This window comes from Stegodyphus dumicola, chromosome X2 (genome assembly GCF_044657685.1).
Source record: "Stegodyphus dumicola isolate Sdum_Otavi_A_Nest chromosome X2, ASM4465768v1".
In the NCBI taxonomy this organism is placed as follows: Eukaryota; Metazoa; Arthropoda; class Arachnida; order Araneae; family Eresidae; genus Stegodyphus; species Stegodyphus dumicola.
This window is the reverse complement of record NC_140781.1, coordinates 193,521,975-193,538,853: the sequence shown is the minus strand read 5'-3', so window position 1 is coordinate 193,538,853 and position 16,879 is coordinate 193,521,975. Positions and strand designations below refer to the sequence as shown.

At 34.3% G+C, this 16,879-nt stretch overlaps 1 protein-coding gene across 1 annotated transcript in view; it reads left to right on the top strand.

The window, feature by feature from the left end:
- The window catches only part of TppII (Tripeptidyl-peptidase II), a 313,141-nt gene that overhangs the window by 252,453 nt on the left and 43,809 nt on the right, over window positions 1-16,879 (top strand). The window contains exon 24 of the mRNA XM_085809472.1: window positions 16,357-16,435. Within this exon, the coding sequence (XP_085665598.1) occupies window positions 16,357-16,435 (79 nt within the window). The remainder of the gene's footprint in view (window positions 1-16,356; window positions 16,436-16,879) is intronic.

The following is a 16,879-nucleotide window of genomic DNA, read 5'->3' as shown; positions in this document are numbered from 1 at the left end:
CATTGATAATGCATATAGGTGTGTGCAGATGTTAAGCAACCTATCATTGGAACTGATTTCCTAACACATTTTGTTTCTTGGTGCTAAAAACTTTAAAGGTGTTAACACCAACACTGGATGTTCATCTAGCACTCGTACCCCTAACACTGATACTTAAGCATAAAATATTATTATTTATATAGGCAATTCCCAATATGCTAAAATTTTAAGACACTATCCAAAAGTAATGTACCGATCTCAGCCTATCCATGTCAATCGACAACATTGTGTCTATCACCATATCGAAATCAAAGGCCCACTTTTTCCCTGAAACTTCCCTCAACTTTTCCTTAATATATTAATGTATTAAAGGCTATTGGAAAAGAATTTGAATAGCTTATGTCTCAAGTTATTGTCAGTCTCTGTAAAAGCTCTTGGGCAAGCCTGTTGCATATTGTTAAAAAAGTGAATGGCAGATTTCCCACTTGTGATTATCGTCGTCTCAACTCAGACATGGTACCAGATCACCACCCTGTACCCCATATGCATAACTTCATCTAAAATCTTTTCCATCCTTGATTTAGCTTAAGCCTATCCCCAAATACTAATAAATCGAGTTAGTATATAAAAAAATGAACAAACCAGGTTTGCCACACTACCTGGAAAAATGGAAAAACTCAGGGAATTCGAAAATTTACCAAAAAATTCAGGGAAAAATCGGGGAATTTCATACGGTGATTCCCACCTAAAAAAAACGAGTTTTGAGCCAACGTTGGAAGTGATCAGTTTCTTGGCGAATTATGTATCGCGTTAACGTCATATGGGCATCTGGCATAGAGCCAGTTTTCGCAGCTCCAATTAGATTGTCTTTTAGAAAGGCAAAGTAAGTTTCCAGAAACTCTGGTTTCCAGTAATGTCGAGAATCGAGACACTTGCATGTGCATGTACAGTGCATGTTTAACTAAAGAAATACGTATTTTCGTATAAAACAAAATCAATTTAATCCTAGTATACGGTACTATGGAGGTTCATGTATTCTATTCTAACCTCCATGTGCGGTACACACGGGAGCTGGCGACATGATGAGCAGTAAACATTTAGGTGCTGGTGACAATTTTCAAGATCATTCCAAGGGCACTGAAGTGTATACTGCTAGGATTTTCCCACAAAATCTTCTAAACCTTTTTTTTCCATTTTAAAAAATGTTTTATATGTCATTTTGCAGTAAAATAAAAATTTGTAATTAGACATCCAGCCTAACCATTTAATATAACTAACTATATTCGCCAAAATATCGTTGATTATTCTAATTCAGATTTTAAGTGTTTTTTTTTTTTTTTTTTTTTTATGTTACCCATATCATTTAATGTTGCTTCTTCCCTCTAAGTCGATTTTTTTATTAGTAAATAATACTTTCAAATTTCAGGAAAGTTTCTCTGGCATAATTCTGAAACTAATTCTAGCAGTATGATGACATACTACCACAGAATTTAATGCACATATTTTTTGCTTATGTATGCTGCTGAATAAATATAAGATACCTGAATTTATTTAAAAATATCATTAAATAGATTTCCTTCTTCTTTTAGTTGAAAAATGTCAGCCCCCCCCCGAAAAAAATAATCCAGATTGGACATCTGTGGAAAAAAATAACTCCTATTATATCCTATACTTATAATAGGGGGATTATATGTAAAATCAATATGTAATTGGTGAATTTTTATGTTTTAAGTAATAACATAATTAATTTACCTTTTAGAACAGCTCATGGGCATTATGCAGATAGACTGAATTTTCTTAAAACACATCTGGTAAACCTGGAAAAGTCAGGGAATTTCATTTTTCATTCTCTTGTTTGAGTGGCAACCCTATTAAACCCATCTAGTTTTTTTGAGTATACCTCATTAGCATTTGAACTTGGAAGCACCGGACAAATACCTCAAAGATATATATACCAAGTAGGAGTTAACCCCTTCGTGCCGACTGTCACATCTACGTGCCAGCAACGAACACACTCACTTCCCGGCCGACAGGCAGGCATGCCAGAGCGTTTTCCCGTTCAGCCTTGACTGTCACGTATTTGTGCCAGTGTCTTGGAACGTTTTAAAAACTATAATTTCTGCCACAGGATGGCACTGTATGTCCATATGGTTTCAGATACATGTACATTAGACCTTCTACTCGAAATGAGAGAAGCATGACTCACATACACGTTTTTGATTATATAAACAAAAGGGGAAATAAATGTTTCCGAATGGCATGATTTATGACGTCTCTTTAAATTCACATGTGGTAGTTGTTTATTGTAAGTACAGAAGTTTTATTTTTGCTAAAGCGTTGGGTATTTTGGTTTGCAGTTCAGTTTTTAGAAAATAATTAGATCTTAATTCAGAAGTCAAACAACAAAAATCAGCGTTAATTTACAAAATTTTCACAGGACTAGTTTCGATGGTTTTACCGAACCATCATCTTCAGCTGCAAAACCGCAAATGAACAAGATAGGAAATAATGTTTAGATAAGGTAAGAAAGCCTGGACAAGAATAAGCAAGTGGCGCCATCTGTTGGCGAAACCAGAACTAAAACATAATTTCTCTAAAAGCCGAAGGCAAATTTGGATTGGAATTAGGATCGTTAACTAGAACAGAAAGATTTTTATGAATGTGAAATGCCTCTAGAAAATCCAGTTCTCCAATGGAAGATGTTTTTTGAATAATTTTGGCAGCAGAAAAATTGAAAGTGTGATTTTCGGACCAACAATGTTGAGCAACAGAAGACTTCTGTGTTTCCTTTTTTCTAACATATGCCTCATGTTCTTTGACGCGAAATTTTAAGGCTCTCTTAGTTTGGCCAATGTAAATTAAACCGCACTGGCAAGGAATCCTATAAATACCCCAGGAATTCATATCCGGAATGGGGTCCTTGAGTATAGAAGTTGGAATTTTATTGATGGGAGAGTAAACAACCCGAAAGTTAAATTTCTGCAAAATATGTGCAACTTTATAGCTAATTGATGGAAAGAAGGGAATGACAACAGAATTTTTATAATCTCCTAAAATAAGAGTGTGGCTTTTAGTGTGTTGAGATGAGAATTTTTTAACTGCTTGATTAATAATGTTGGGTGAAAAGCCCCTGTCAATAGCTATTGCTTTTAAATAATTTAGTTCTTCATCAAGGGCTAGTTTGGAGGAGCAAACTTGAAGAGCACGGAAAACATAGGAATAAAATGAAGCTAACTTTTGTTTAGTCGGATGACATGATTTAAAGTGTCATTCTAACCCGGATATTGTCGTTTCAAAGGCCGACAAAGGTGGCCAGATAGTCGTCATGGATAAGAACACTTACATCGATGGTGTCACTAAACTCTTAAACGAAGGACCATATAATCCGATCCCTAAAGATCCTTCACCTTCGGACTTATCCAAAATAAAAACTGCGATCAAATCTTCGCAAATCATTTCAAGCAACTTAAAACGTTCGCTTATCCCATCTGTTGCGAATTGTGCCAGATTATATGCCCTTCCCAAAATTCATAAAAGTGGTATTCCTTTCCGGCCTATTGTATCAAATTTAGGTACTGCCTCGTATCCATTAGCTAAATATTTAGTTTCTAGATTTTCCACTCTATTAGACAATAACATTTACACCATAAAAAATTCAATAGAGTTTGTAAAAAGGGTTAAAAACATTTCTCCTCGTAATTTACTCATGGTTTCTTTTGATGTAAAATCATTATTCACCAATGTCCCAGTGGAGGGTGCATTAAGATGTCTAGAAACCAGACTTCGCGAATTCCATTTCTCTTGCATCGAAATTGATGAGCTAATTTCTCTCACTCAACTCTGTTTGAAACAAACACATTTTGTTTTCCAAAATAAATATTACAAGCAAACTGAGGGATTAGCCATGGGAAGCCCCCTCAGTCCCATCCTGGCTGATATCTACATGCATTATTATGAATCAAAATTGCTTGAAACTTTAAACTTCCCGGCATGGTTCCGCTACGTAGACGATACTTTTACCCTGTTTGAAGGTAATAAAGATGATTTAAATAGAGTTCTTTCAACAATGAATTCTATTGATCCTGCTATTCAGTTCACTTTTGAACTTGAGACTTGCAATTCTCTTCCGTTTCTCGACATTCTGGTCACACGTAACACATCCAACTTCAGTACTACAGTTTACCGTAAACCTTCATCGGTTTGCCTTCCACCACACTTTAAATCATGTCATCCGACTAAACAAAAGTTAGCTTCATTTTATTCCTATGTTTTCCGTGCTCTTCAAGTTTGCTCCTCCAAACTAGCCCTTGATGAAGAACTAAATTATTTAAAAGCAATAGCTATTGACAGGGGCTTTTCACCCAACATTATTAATCAAGCAGTTAAAAAATTCTCATCTCAACACACTAAAAGCCACACTCTTATTTTAGGAGATTATAAAAATTCTGTTGTCATTCCCTTCTTTCCATCAATTAGCTATAAAGTTGCACATATTTTGCAGAAATTTAACTTTCGGGTTGTTTACTCTCCCATCAATAAAATTCCAACTTCTATACTCAAGGACCCCATTCCGGATATGAATTCCTGGGGTATTTATAGGATTCCTTGCCAGTGCGGTTTAATTTACATTGGCCAAACTAAGAGAGCCTTAAAATTTCGCGTCAAAGAACATGAGGCATATGTTAGAAAAAAGGAAACACAGAAGTCTTCTGTTGCTCAACATTGTTGGTCCGAAAATCACACTTTCAATTTTTCTGCTGCCAAAATTATTCAAAAAACATCTTCCATTGGAGAACTGGATTTTCTAGAGGCATTTCACATTCATAAAAATCTTTCTGTTCTAGTTAACGATCCTAATTCCAATCCAAATTTGCCTTCGGCTTTTAGAGAAATTATGTTTTAGTTCTGGTTTCGCCAACAGATGGCGCCACTTGCTTATTCTTGTCCAGGCTTTCTTACCTTATCTAAACATTATTTCCTATCTTGTTCATTTGCGGTTTTGCAGCTGAAGATGATGGTTCGGTAAAACCATCGAAACTAGTCCTGTGAAAATTTTGTAAATTAACGCTGATTTTTGTTGTTTGACTTCTGAATTAGTATTTATTCGGCGTGTTATTGTGTCTTAATTAATTAGATCTTGTTAGACGTGAATTCTTTCTGTTTTTACCGTTGCAATGTCGAAGCGTCGTAAATGTTTAACAGAGCATGAAATAGCAGAAATGATGCAAAATATTTCAGATATTGATTCTGAAACAGATTCTGATAGTAGTGATAATGATACTATGATACATTCTGATCATAAAGAATCTGGTGAATCTAATGATGATGAGGACATTTTGGACATCTGTATGCCAAGTACGTCGAAAGCAAGTACTTCTCCATGGTCATCCACAATAGAAAATTTGCAGAATTTTCAATTCCGTCATTATTCATTACCCATCTTTCAGAAAAACTGTTAAATGGTATAAGAAGCTTTTCTTCAATATCATGGATGTGGCTGTATTTAACGCCAGTACTCTTTTCAACAAAAAAAGTAAAAAAAAAATCTTCCTCTCCTGAATTTTCGGCTTAATTTAGTTAATCAAATTATTTATCAGTATTCCTCTAAAAGCACCAATGTTAATATCACACCAAGATCAGCAGAATCATTAAATCCGCTCAGATTAACTGAAAGACATTTTCCAAAACTTTGTTCAGAAGAGACTGATAAGAAAATGAGACGATGATGCTTCGTTTGTTCACATTACCGGAAAAATCCTCCAAAATGGCAAATGAGTTATTACGAGTGCAAGGAATGTAACGTAGGACTGTGTGTAGATCCCTGTTTTCAAATTTTTCATACGAAAAGAGAATTTTAAGTAATATATTTAGTTTTCAGATGTATAATGTTAAAAGTCATAAAATGGTGAGTAATGAAAATAAAATGTGTAAAATATGCATTTAAACAAGAAATAAGGTAATTAAAGTATATATTAAAATATCTATAAAGCATAAGCCATTTAAGAACTCTATAGAGCATTATTAAACAATGCGTTGATACTTCGGAAATTTCATGGATTTAGGTTTAATCCCTTCGAGCCGGGTAGCGAAAACGTGCGCTTATCGCGGAGGACGGCAGTGTCTTCCGCGAGCGTCTCTCCAGGGCCGGGGGCTTTTTTGCTACTAAGCCTAAATCCATGAAATCTCCGAAATGCTACTAAGCCGAATCCATGAAACACGCCTGCGTGTCGGCCGGTAGATAAGTGTGTTCGTTGCTGGCACATATACGTGACAGTCGGCGCGAAGGGGTTAATAGCAAAAAAGCACCTGGCCCTGGACAGACGCTCGCGTAATATGCTGCCGGCCTCCGCGATAAGCACTAATTTGCACTACCCAACGCAAAGGGGTTAATTTGGACTTTTTGTGTATCCCATTTTAATGACTTACTGATTGCATCTTCTCTATGTCTGAGCATCTTGAACTCTTGCATAAAGTTTTTTCCTGTTTAAAAGGTTTCCCTTCCTGGTCTTAAATCCTGATAAATTTGTGTTTGGAAAAACCCTCTGTTAAATTTGATGGTTTTCTTTTCAGTGCTGAAGGCATTTAACTTCTTCCTGATACAGGCAAAATGTTATGAAAATTTCTTAAACCTGACACTATGTATCAAATTAGGCAGTTTGGCAATGTTTGACAACAGATATTTTCTAGCTAAAGCTCCTAAAACATAAAACTCATTAAATGGTCTCTTTAAAAATTAAAATATAAATGACAAACATCTTGTTCCATGGACGGAAGCTTTAAAGGCCCGTCTACACGTAGCGATTTTCTCGGCCAACTTATCTGGCCGACAATATTTGAGATAGCTCGCCTGTCCACACGGAACGATTTTCTCGTTAGTACAGGAATTCACTTAACCAATCACTATGAAAGGAAGTGTGGTACTTACGTATTAACGCAACCAGGCAAAAATTCGCATAAATCGCCAAATTTGGTGACCCTACTTACAGCAACCCTACGTGTTATACGTAGTTTTTCGTAAAGAAATTATTTTTCTTACTGGTTAGATTGAATGCCCTGAAATACTTTAATTACTTTTTTGCAGAATTACATTTTTGGTTACTGTACCAAACAGAAGCGCTGTTACCCTCATGGAAAATAATTGCGAAAATATCAAGGAAGGAAGCATCATTTATTCGGATTGCTGGAAAGGATATAATACAAGTGAGTTCGAAAATGCTGGATTTCTGCATGGAACTGTTAATCACAAATATAACTTTGTGGATCCCAACACAGGCGTTCACACACAACATGTAGATCGCATGTGGGGCTCAGCCAAATGGCGCGACAAAAAACAGAGAGGAACAGCCCATCATCATCTTGACTCATACCTTATCGAATTTATATGGCGCCAAGCTCAAGCTGTTAATGGCGAAGACGGTTTTCAATCAGTGCTAAAAGCAATAGCCAAAAGATTTCCACCGAAAAAATAATTCTGCAACTTATTCAAATTCGAAACCAGAAGGGTTTAATTGCTATTTTATATTTTAAAACAAAATAATATAAAAAACTGTATTAAAAATTATCTGTAATTAATAAATGTACATTTTCTTTCTATTCATACTTTTTTACTGAAACTTACAAATCGCGCCAACCTGGTTGCGATAATACGTAAGTACCGGAAGTGTTCCGACCCTCTACAGCGTCACACTGTCTACGATTTGTAAACAAAGCTTACAGTGTTGTCAAATAGTCAAAATAATGGATGGCTATTTTAAATTGTTACTATAGATACAGCTACAATTTTGAACTTAGCTACTACTACAGAAGGGGGGAAAATGCATTTGGACCAGAAATTGGGTCAAACGACAAGAAATTCATAGTGCCTTCATAATTCCCTGCTCCAGGAGTTGCGTATTGAAGACACAGTACAATTCAGAAAGTATTTACGGATGATGCCGCGGGATTTTGATTTGTTGCTAAATTTAGTTTCCAGAAAAATTTTTTAAAAAAATTCTGTACTGAGTACACAGATTACTCCTTTTTTAGTTTATTTATTTATTTTTAAATTTCACTTTCTGGCACTCCTATTTGTGCATTTAAATCTTGAAATATTAAAATAACCATGTTTCAGAAAAAATAAGTAACTACTGTGCTTTAAATCAAAACCTTTATTAATGAATAAATAGACAATAATATCATGAATATCAAACTAATATAAGTAAAAAGTATTAATAAAGAATAAAGATTACTATATTACAAAGCAACAGTGTAATTTGAGAGCAAAAATTTTAAATAAGAAATATCATAAAGGTGCAAAGTCTTAAGTAGTATATTTATTGAACATTAAAAAACTAATATCACCATAATTAAATAACTAATGCAGTCTGAAAACTATCAGTTAATCAGCGAATAAAATTTAGCAATATTGAATTAAACTGTGCTGTAATTTGCTTTCGCAAAATTCAATTAACACAAAACTGAGTTTGTGACTTTTCACTTTCTTTTGACCAGTAGATCTAAAACACGTGCCAATGGCCATTCGAAAAATAAAAAGAAAGATGTTAAAATTCAATAAACACCCCACCTGTAGGCAAAAAAATAAAACGTGACTTTTAAGTCATGCAGTTCGAATTTAGTGATGGAGAAACTAAATTAAAAAGTTCTTCCAGGCACAGAAAGTCCAAAAATTACGGTGGGGGATCGAACCTACTATCTTGACGTCCGGAGAAACTCTAGTCAGCTCTTTACCACTAGGCTATGATCGCTGGTGTAGGAGCTGTCGGAAAAGCTATGTACTTCATCACCTGATTAACTCCCATTTTCGGTTTCAAAAACTTCCCGTTTTCGGTTTTCGCTCCCAGTTCAAAAGTCAACTGAGCCTCTGTGCTGCTTTATTCTCGACTGGAGATTTTGCTTTTTGAATTTTTTCAATAAGTGCAACCACGGTTTCAAGTAATTTCTAAATATTTTTGTCTAGTGCCCATGATATGGTAGCATTAATAGTTTTTGGAACTTTTCTTGTGGGAGTTAAAATCATTTTCACCCGAAATTAGAAATATTTGAATATATAAAGTAATGGGGGAAGACAAATCGTATCAAAATAAGAGAATCCCTTAATTTTTTATTTTTAAAATTTACATTACTCGTGTCCTACAACACAACATTTTCTCTATAGAAATCTATTAGTTGAGTTTCGCTCCAACGAAATGCAGCCATGTTTATTATTCCAAATGAGGAGAAAAGCACGTGATTACTCAAAGCAATCTTATTGGCTAGAGACTCCGATTTTATCGTACGCTAGTAAACAGTGAACACCAGTTCTGAAATCGCGGCAGAGGACATGACTGATTTTTGGCGCATGCGCAGATCCTTAAAACTGTTGCTCTACGAGAAAGTCGGCCAAGAAAATCGCTTCGTGTAGACGGGCCTTAACATTTACTTAGTTGCCTTTGAAAACTACAAAAGCAAATTTCTCAATACAACAATGGGTGCCTTTCATGAACCCAACAATCAGCTGTCATTAATGATTGCTGTGTCTGCAATTGCTGTAGACACTGTTCTTAATTCCCTTTCTGTTGAAGGTCCAACGCCTCTCACATTTTTTGGAAGTATGCTGTTTCCAAGAAAATCCAAGTACTTTAGGAATGATAGGAAATTGCAATTTCTGCAGCCATAAAACATTTTTGACATGCTATTAAAAAGCAGTGCTTAAAGATTTACACTAATCATTAACCTTTGACGTATGTTTCTTCAAAAAATCCGATTCTTGTTTGTCTCTGAAAAGTAATCACTTTGACTTCTACCTATAAAATTAACACCAAGTCTGACAATCTACTTTTACGTCAGTGCCAGTGAAATTTATGATGGAAAGCTTTCACAAATGCATATTTAATGTTACATGGCTTATTCATACAGGTAGTCATGCTACTAAAACACTAAATCAGTCTTCTTTTATGTGGCCAGCAATACTAAAACAAAGCCAGACAAGGACTTGTGTGGACTGTCCAAAGTTAAAAATCATCAAACATACTACAGTCCATTACAGACTTTCAAAGCTCCTCAACAATGTTTTGCACATATTCACATTGATATTATTTACCCACTTTCAGTTTTAGAAGGATGCCAGTACCTCTTCACCTGCATCAGACACATTAGATGTCCTTAGAAAATCTCAGTTTCTGACATGACTGCTGAAGCTGTAGCAAAAGCTTTCCTCATGCACTGGGTTTCAAGATTTGGCATGCCTGCCATTGTGAGAAGAAGATCAAGGCTGGCGATTCCAAAGCAAACTCGTCTCAGTATGCAACCAAAGCCTTGGAACATGCTAAATTAGAACTTCACCATACCATCCATCAAGTAACTGATTTGTTGAACAGTTGGCAGAAATCATTAAAACAAGTACTTTGATGCCCCAAGAACAAATGGATCAAATCCGTACCCTTAGTTCTCTGAGGACTCAGATTTGCTCCAAGGGAGGACTTGAAGTGCACTTGTACAGAAAGTGTGTATAGTGCTTCATTGTGATTACCTTTTATAATTCCTGGGAAACCAAAAATCAGCATACTGTTTTTGGAATTTCTGAAAATACTTTGTCAAATTATGGACTTTAAAACCTGCATGCTCACATTCCAAAGAGAAGACTTTTGACATCCCCTCACAGAGTAATTGTACACACACACACATCTGTACCTCATGATGGTATCAGAAATCTCTCCAAGCACCTTATGAAGTACCTTGTGTTAGACTGTAATGACAAAATTTTTCAACCTTGAAATTAACAGTATTTACAGTATATATCACCAATGTAAATGGTCTTTAACCAGCCTTTTTATCTAAAAGTTTGCTTGATGATTCGAATTCACCTCCAACAGAGACATCTTCCTGTATGTGTTCCTGTGAGAACTGTATGTTCTTGACGAAAAGTTCACTTTAATCCATGATATCTTTAGCTTCAGTGTTCTTGACACTCTGATGGAAAAGTACTGTAGTGAAGTCATGCTACCTCCACTTGATGGCAGTACAGGCTATGATCCTCAGTTGAGGGTTTGCCCAAACTGTTGTATCATCCTCTTCAACTGTGGTGGTGAATGGATGTGTAGTTCCTTGCTGCTGGAACACAGAACTCGTATGCAAAATTCACATCTGTAATTATGTGTTTTGTACCACATTCTTTGTACTAAATAAATATTTTAATGAAGTATAAAAGTTAATCAGTTAATTTAGTTTATGAAGCCTGTTAATGTGTTTAGAATTTCTATGTTTAATTATACTGGTGTGCAAAACTTAAGCAACAGGTGTACTTTTTGCCATAACTCCATGAGAAATTATCTGATGGACATTAAATTCAGAAATGAGAACAGCATTTTGTATTTAAGCGAGGACGAAAGTATAGTTGTACAAAAATCAATACAATTCATACAGTATGGAATTAAACAAAAAAAGCTGTATTGAACTGGCAGTATCATTACACATGATTGTCTGTACAAGAGGAAGAACAACAAGCAGATGTTCCTTAGTATGAGATATGCCCTCTCCTTACTGCTAAGGTTGCTTTGCACCGTCTCTCCATACTCAGCTCCAGATTGTCCAACAGGTCTTGAGGTAAGAGTGGCCATTCCTCAATCAGCATCTGTTTTAATTGTTGGGTGTTCCCTGGAGGATGTAATCGTGCTGCAAAGCATCTCCCCAAAGCATCCCACACATGTTCTATGGGATTAAATCGGGGGAGTGTGCTAGCCAAACCACTCGAGTGATATCTTCACTTTCCAGTAGCTTCTGAACAGCAGGAGTCCAGTGTGGCCATGCATTGTCATCCATAAAAACGAAGTCTGCTCCAATGGCACTTCGGAACAGACGCACATGGGGAAGGTTCACCTCCTGACAGTAGCGATCTCTGGTTGCAGAATCTTGTCAGAAACATGGAGCTCTGTTTGCACGTTCAGCATAATGCTTGCCCAAACTAGAAGTGTAGGACTGTGGTAATGATCTCTTTCCATGATTTTACTGGGATGAAACTGTGTCCTTACCTTTCTCCAAATCAACTGGGACTGAAAATCGCTTGTAGGACACTAAAACGACTCTCATCTGTAAAGAGGACATGATTGATGAGATGTCCAGGTTTTGTTCTCCTTGCACCACACTAAACACAAACTTTCAAAGGGATGCAGCATTCAGGACAGCGGGCAAATAGGCTATCTTTATGAAGGCATCTGAACACAGTAAACTGCAACACTTGTTGCCCCATTGCTGTACACAGTTGCTGAGCTATGGCACTTGCTGACTTATTTCGGGCTCCTTTCGCCTGCAGGACAATATGTCAGTCATCCACTGCAGTTGTTTTCCTGAGACAGCCACCAGCAATCTTTCCAACAGCTGTACCTATGGTTTGAAAGGTTATCCAAGCACGCAAAGTGACACTTTTTTTATTCCGAACTCTTCAGTTACACTGGTCACATTATGCCCCTCCTACAGCTTTATGAGCATTCTTCTACAGGTTAAGTCATCCAGGTGATTTCTTCTAGCCACATTTCATGAAAGAACTCTCTTGCACTTGCAGCAAATGTCTTTAGTTGCGTCTCCGTTCTTCCTTTTATTGTAGTCTTGATTGCACGGGTTTTGCGTATGCTCACATCGCCTGTGACGTTTTGTTCCTGACATTTGCATATGCTGACCTTTCTATTGAATTGCATGTTCATTGTACCGATCGCAAGAACCCCTTTTCTGCAATTTCATGGCTATCTGATTAAAATTTACATAGTTGCTTAAATTTTGTGCACCAATGTAATTTCAGGATATGTTGGAAATTAATGGCCTCTAGAAAAATATACATAAGGAATATTTCTCAATGTCTTCAGATCTCGATTGCTAAATAACTGAACTTTTTTTTAAGAAAAAATTTTAATAAGATGAAGAAGGTAGAGGACATTCTTTCAGTTTGCTTTTGTACTGCCAACCACAGAATATAAATGCTGATCAATGGTGGACAGCCAATTATTTATGTCTCTGGGTTATACCAGGAAGGATGTCCACATTAAGCTCAAAACTGTGGATTATCCGAAAGCAGTTAAAACACACACAGGAAAGAGAAGTAACCCATATGCTAATAAATTGGAAAATATTTACAATTATTATTACAATTTACCTATATTTTCAATAGCTTTGGGGAAAATTATTTATTTATGCAAAGTAAATCGGCGGTTTTTTTTTTTTTTTTTTTTTTTTTTTTTAAGAATGCATTGAAATTAGCAGAAGAATAAACATTATTAGCAGTAAAGAAAATAAGTTTAAATGGAAGTGAAGAACATTTACAAGAAAACTTTTGGTAAAGAAGTTGGTTAAAATTTTTTCACAAAAGTATGCAAAGTTGTATGTTTCATATATTCAGGATTATGCATAGTTGCAGATAAAATTAATTCTGAATACTGTGACGTCGTTTGTTGTCAAGAGAATTTTTATCATCCTTTTTGTACTTACACACTTTAGCTGAGGAAGATGGTTTGATAGTAAAATCATCAATACTAGTCCTGAAAAATTTGAAAATATAATGCTAATTTTTGTTGTTTGACTTCTAAATTAATCCTTTTGGTATTTTTCATTGACTGTTTTGCTTTGCTTCAAAAGCTTTGTGTTAGTTATTTTTCCATCATTCAGCAATATACAGTTTTCTCTTTTTTTCAAAAAAAAAAAAAAAAAAAAAATACAGACCTAGTTAATCCATAACCTGGTTAACCTGGAGTTGACTGTATCATTTTCTTTGATAGAAAGCATTGGCAATGCAGCATTTTCAAATAAATATAGCACACTCCCCCTCTTAATTGCATTCCAGTCTATATATTGATAACTATTTCCCTAATTTTTATCTCAGCAGTTTATTTTTCTGGAGAATGTTAGCAAAATGTTTTCAGTCAGCAGTTAGGATGCATATTCCCTACCTCAAGTAAACTTTTAGTGGTTTGCTGTCTCAAATAATATAAAATTCTGGTGACTTGTCTGTGATTAGCCAAAGTTGCAAGCAAGTCACCACATTTTCATTTTGTTTTATGTTTTACCAGTTTGAACAAATGACTAAAATGCATCAAAAGAATTGTGGAATGGGAATTGGTGGAATGTGAAAATTTCAGAATGTTTCATCCTCACCACATTTATCACTCTTCATAAATTCTAGTGCCATATATTAATTTCTTTGTTCATTGGCGAACACACTAATTTTTCTTTTGTCTCTTGGGAAATTTCGTTCTGTTCCTATGCCTTTTGATTTAAAATGACATATGGTGGAAACTTTTGATCATTATCAGTAGTGCATTGCATCACAGACAATTGACAATTAGCACTGATGCATCAGAGCAGATATGAGATGTTTTTATTGCATGTGCTTATAATCACGATTTTATAGTAAGTAAACATTGCTAATGTAAATTGTAAAGCTTATCAAGAAAGACTGGAGTTTCATTATTATTAAAAAATAAAGATTGTATACTTACGTTTGTATAAACTTTTTATTTATGTACATGAAATTCTAGGCATACTACAGAACTAAAACACTGGTATACTTCTGTTTTTACATATCCCCAAACTGTTGCCTTTTACAAGTTACTAATATCTAAATCTTGCAGTTATTTCCAACGTATCTGATGGTTTTTTTTTTTTTTTTTTTTCTGTTCTGTTTATCTGTCCATTTAATCTGATCATGTGTCACTGAAGTTTAATTAGCTTCCACTGAAAATGTGCAGTAACAGCTAAATGCTTTCCATCAGAATAAATATAGATTATTAAAGAAGGGTGATAACTATTACTTTTTTTTAAAAATTAATTTCTGTTTCCTGAGGCATTTGAATTTCTCTGGTTTTCAGTTCATAGCTTGTTGAGTAATGGTTAGTCCTTTAATATATGTTTTGGTATCAAATTTCATCCTGCAGACATCTTCCTTTCATAAACTATGAGAAACATTCAGTTGTTTATTTATAGGGAAATATGATATTGCAATCATTTCTCTTAAGTTGAATAGCTGCTTTACTAATAGTGAAATGTCATTACAAAGCTCTTGATTTTGTGTTGTTCTGCATATGCAGTAATACTTTGTTTCAATACATCTTATTTAGGTTTTGTTTTACAAGACTTTGATGTACAGAAGGGTGTCAAGCAAATGCATCCTGCAATTCTGACATACTTTGTTTTTACATTTAAATGGGAGTAATGCATATTAAGAATAAAAAAATATTACATTTCTTTTACCTCTGTTTTACCAGTTTATATACTTCTGGATAGTGTACATTTTCCTCTCTCTCTCTCTCTTTTTTTAAAGTTTGTGCTTCTTTGGATTGTTTCTGAAAACTCGCAGTTCCATTCCATGTGTATCATAAGTTGTCAAATTATGTTAAGCACTTGGTTAATTTTGAATGCACTTAAATGAATAAAATTTTATCTTAAGTAACTTTGGGTTTTGCCTTTCATCCAGTCTTTTTTCCCACTTTAGACTGCCAGATTCTATATCTTAAGACATCAGTTTACTTTTTTCTATTTGAAATGTAATTCATATTAATGTAATTATTATTATAATCACACAAGTGCATAAAATATTCTTAGAAAGCAGATGATTTTAAGTTTTGGTTTCAAAAAAACTATAAAAATATCATGTCTTTAATTTGTAAGATTTTTTTTTTTTTTTTTTTTAGGTTACATATAAAACATAATATAGTCTTTGTATTTACTGGATATTTCATATTTTTGTTCTTCAACTAAAATGCCATAACACTTATATCATAATAAATTGATTTTATAACCTGTTAAAATATTTAGAAATGTACTCACATGGTTTAAAAAGTGTTTCAAACTAACCATAAGCTGTCAATGGTAATATATGACTTTGATACAAATATGATGGTTAAAGCAGGGACTGTTATTCAAAATCTTGTTTGACTTCATTAACCTTAAATCACTGAATGATTCCCCTTGACAACAGTATGATTTTTGCCACTTTGAAAGTCTTGTACATCTTTAATTTTTGCAAACATCATTGTGCAGTGATGAGCAATGTCTTATATTAGCAGTAAATATACTTCAAGTATCAGTGTGTAATCTATATATATGCATGATGATATATTTTAATATATATATATGCATGATGATTAAGAACTCAAATTTTTCTGTCAGTGCTCTAGGGTTAAATTATTATGGTCATTATTTGTTTTATTCTTTTGTAAAACGCTATCAAAACTACACTGTAGTAAGAAGGAAATTTTAGTGGCTAATAGTTATATGTTGGTTGGTTTCGTGAAATTTTTTAAACATTAGCCCTATCTTCTCTTTATTTCTCTCCATAATATCGTAATATCAGTATGGACATGAATTTCATTACTTTGTCGCAATTTAATGTATTCTGTAATTTTCTCAATTTTATAGGCTTCCAAAAAATATGGCTGGTGGACATTATCTTCTTGGATCTATGACATTCATGAAGGATGACAATGCTAAAAAAGTTGTAAGTATTCAAAAATTGTCCTTCATAAAGCTGTATGTTAATTGTATTGTTAGTAAAGTTAAATTTTGATTAGTGCACATTGTTACTTTTTTCCCAAAATAAATATTAAAATTTTTATGCATACTAAAAATATTGCAGCAAACTCCTCAGGTATGATAAACTGTTACAATTTCTGTAACTTGATCTGGAAAATACATTTCATTTTTTCCCAAACATTATTGAAAAAAGAATATTTTATTGAAAGAAGTGAAATAGTTTAATAAAATTAACAGTGAAAATGCATTAAGTTTTATTAGATGGGATAAAGTACTGATAATTGAAAGAAAGGTAGGAATATTAAATTTATATCAGTGTTAGAAATTTTGTATTTCTTTTCTAGTAGCCTTTTGTTATCATTTTCTAGATACTAATTATTATATAGACCAAGTGCTCATTTGTACTCAC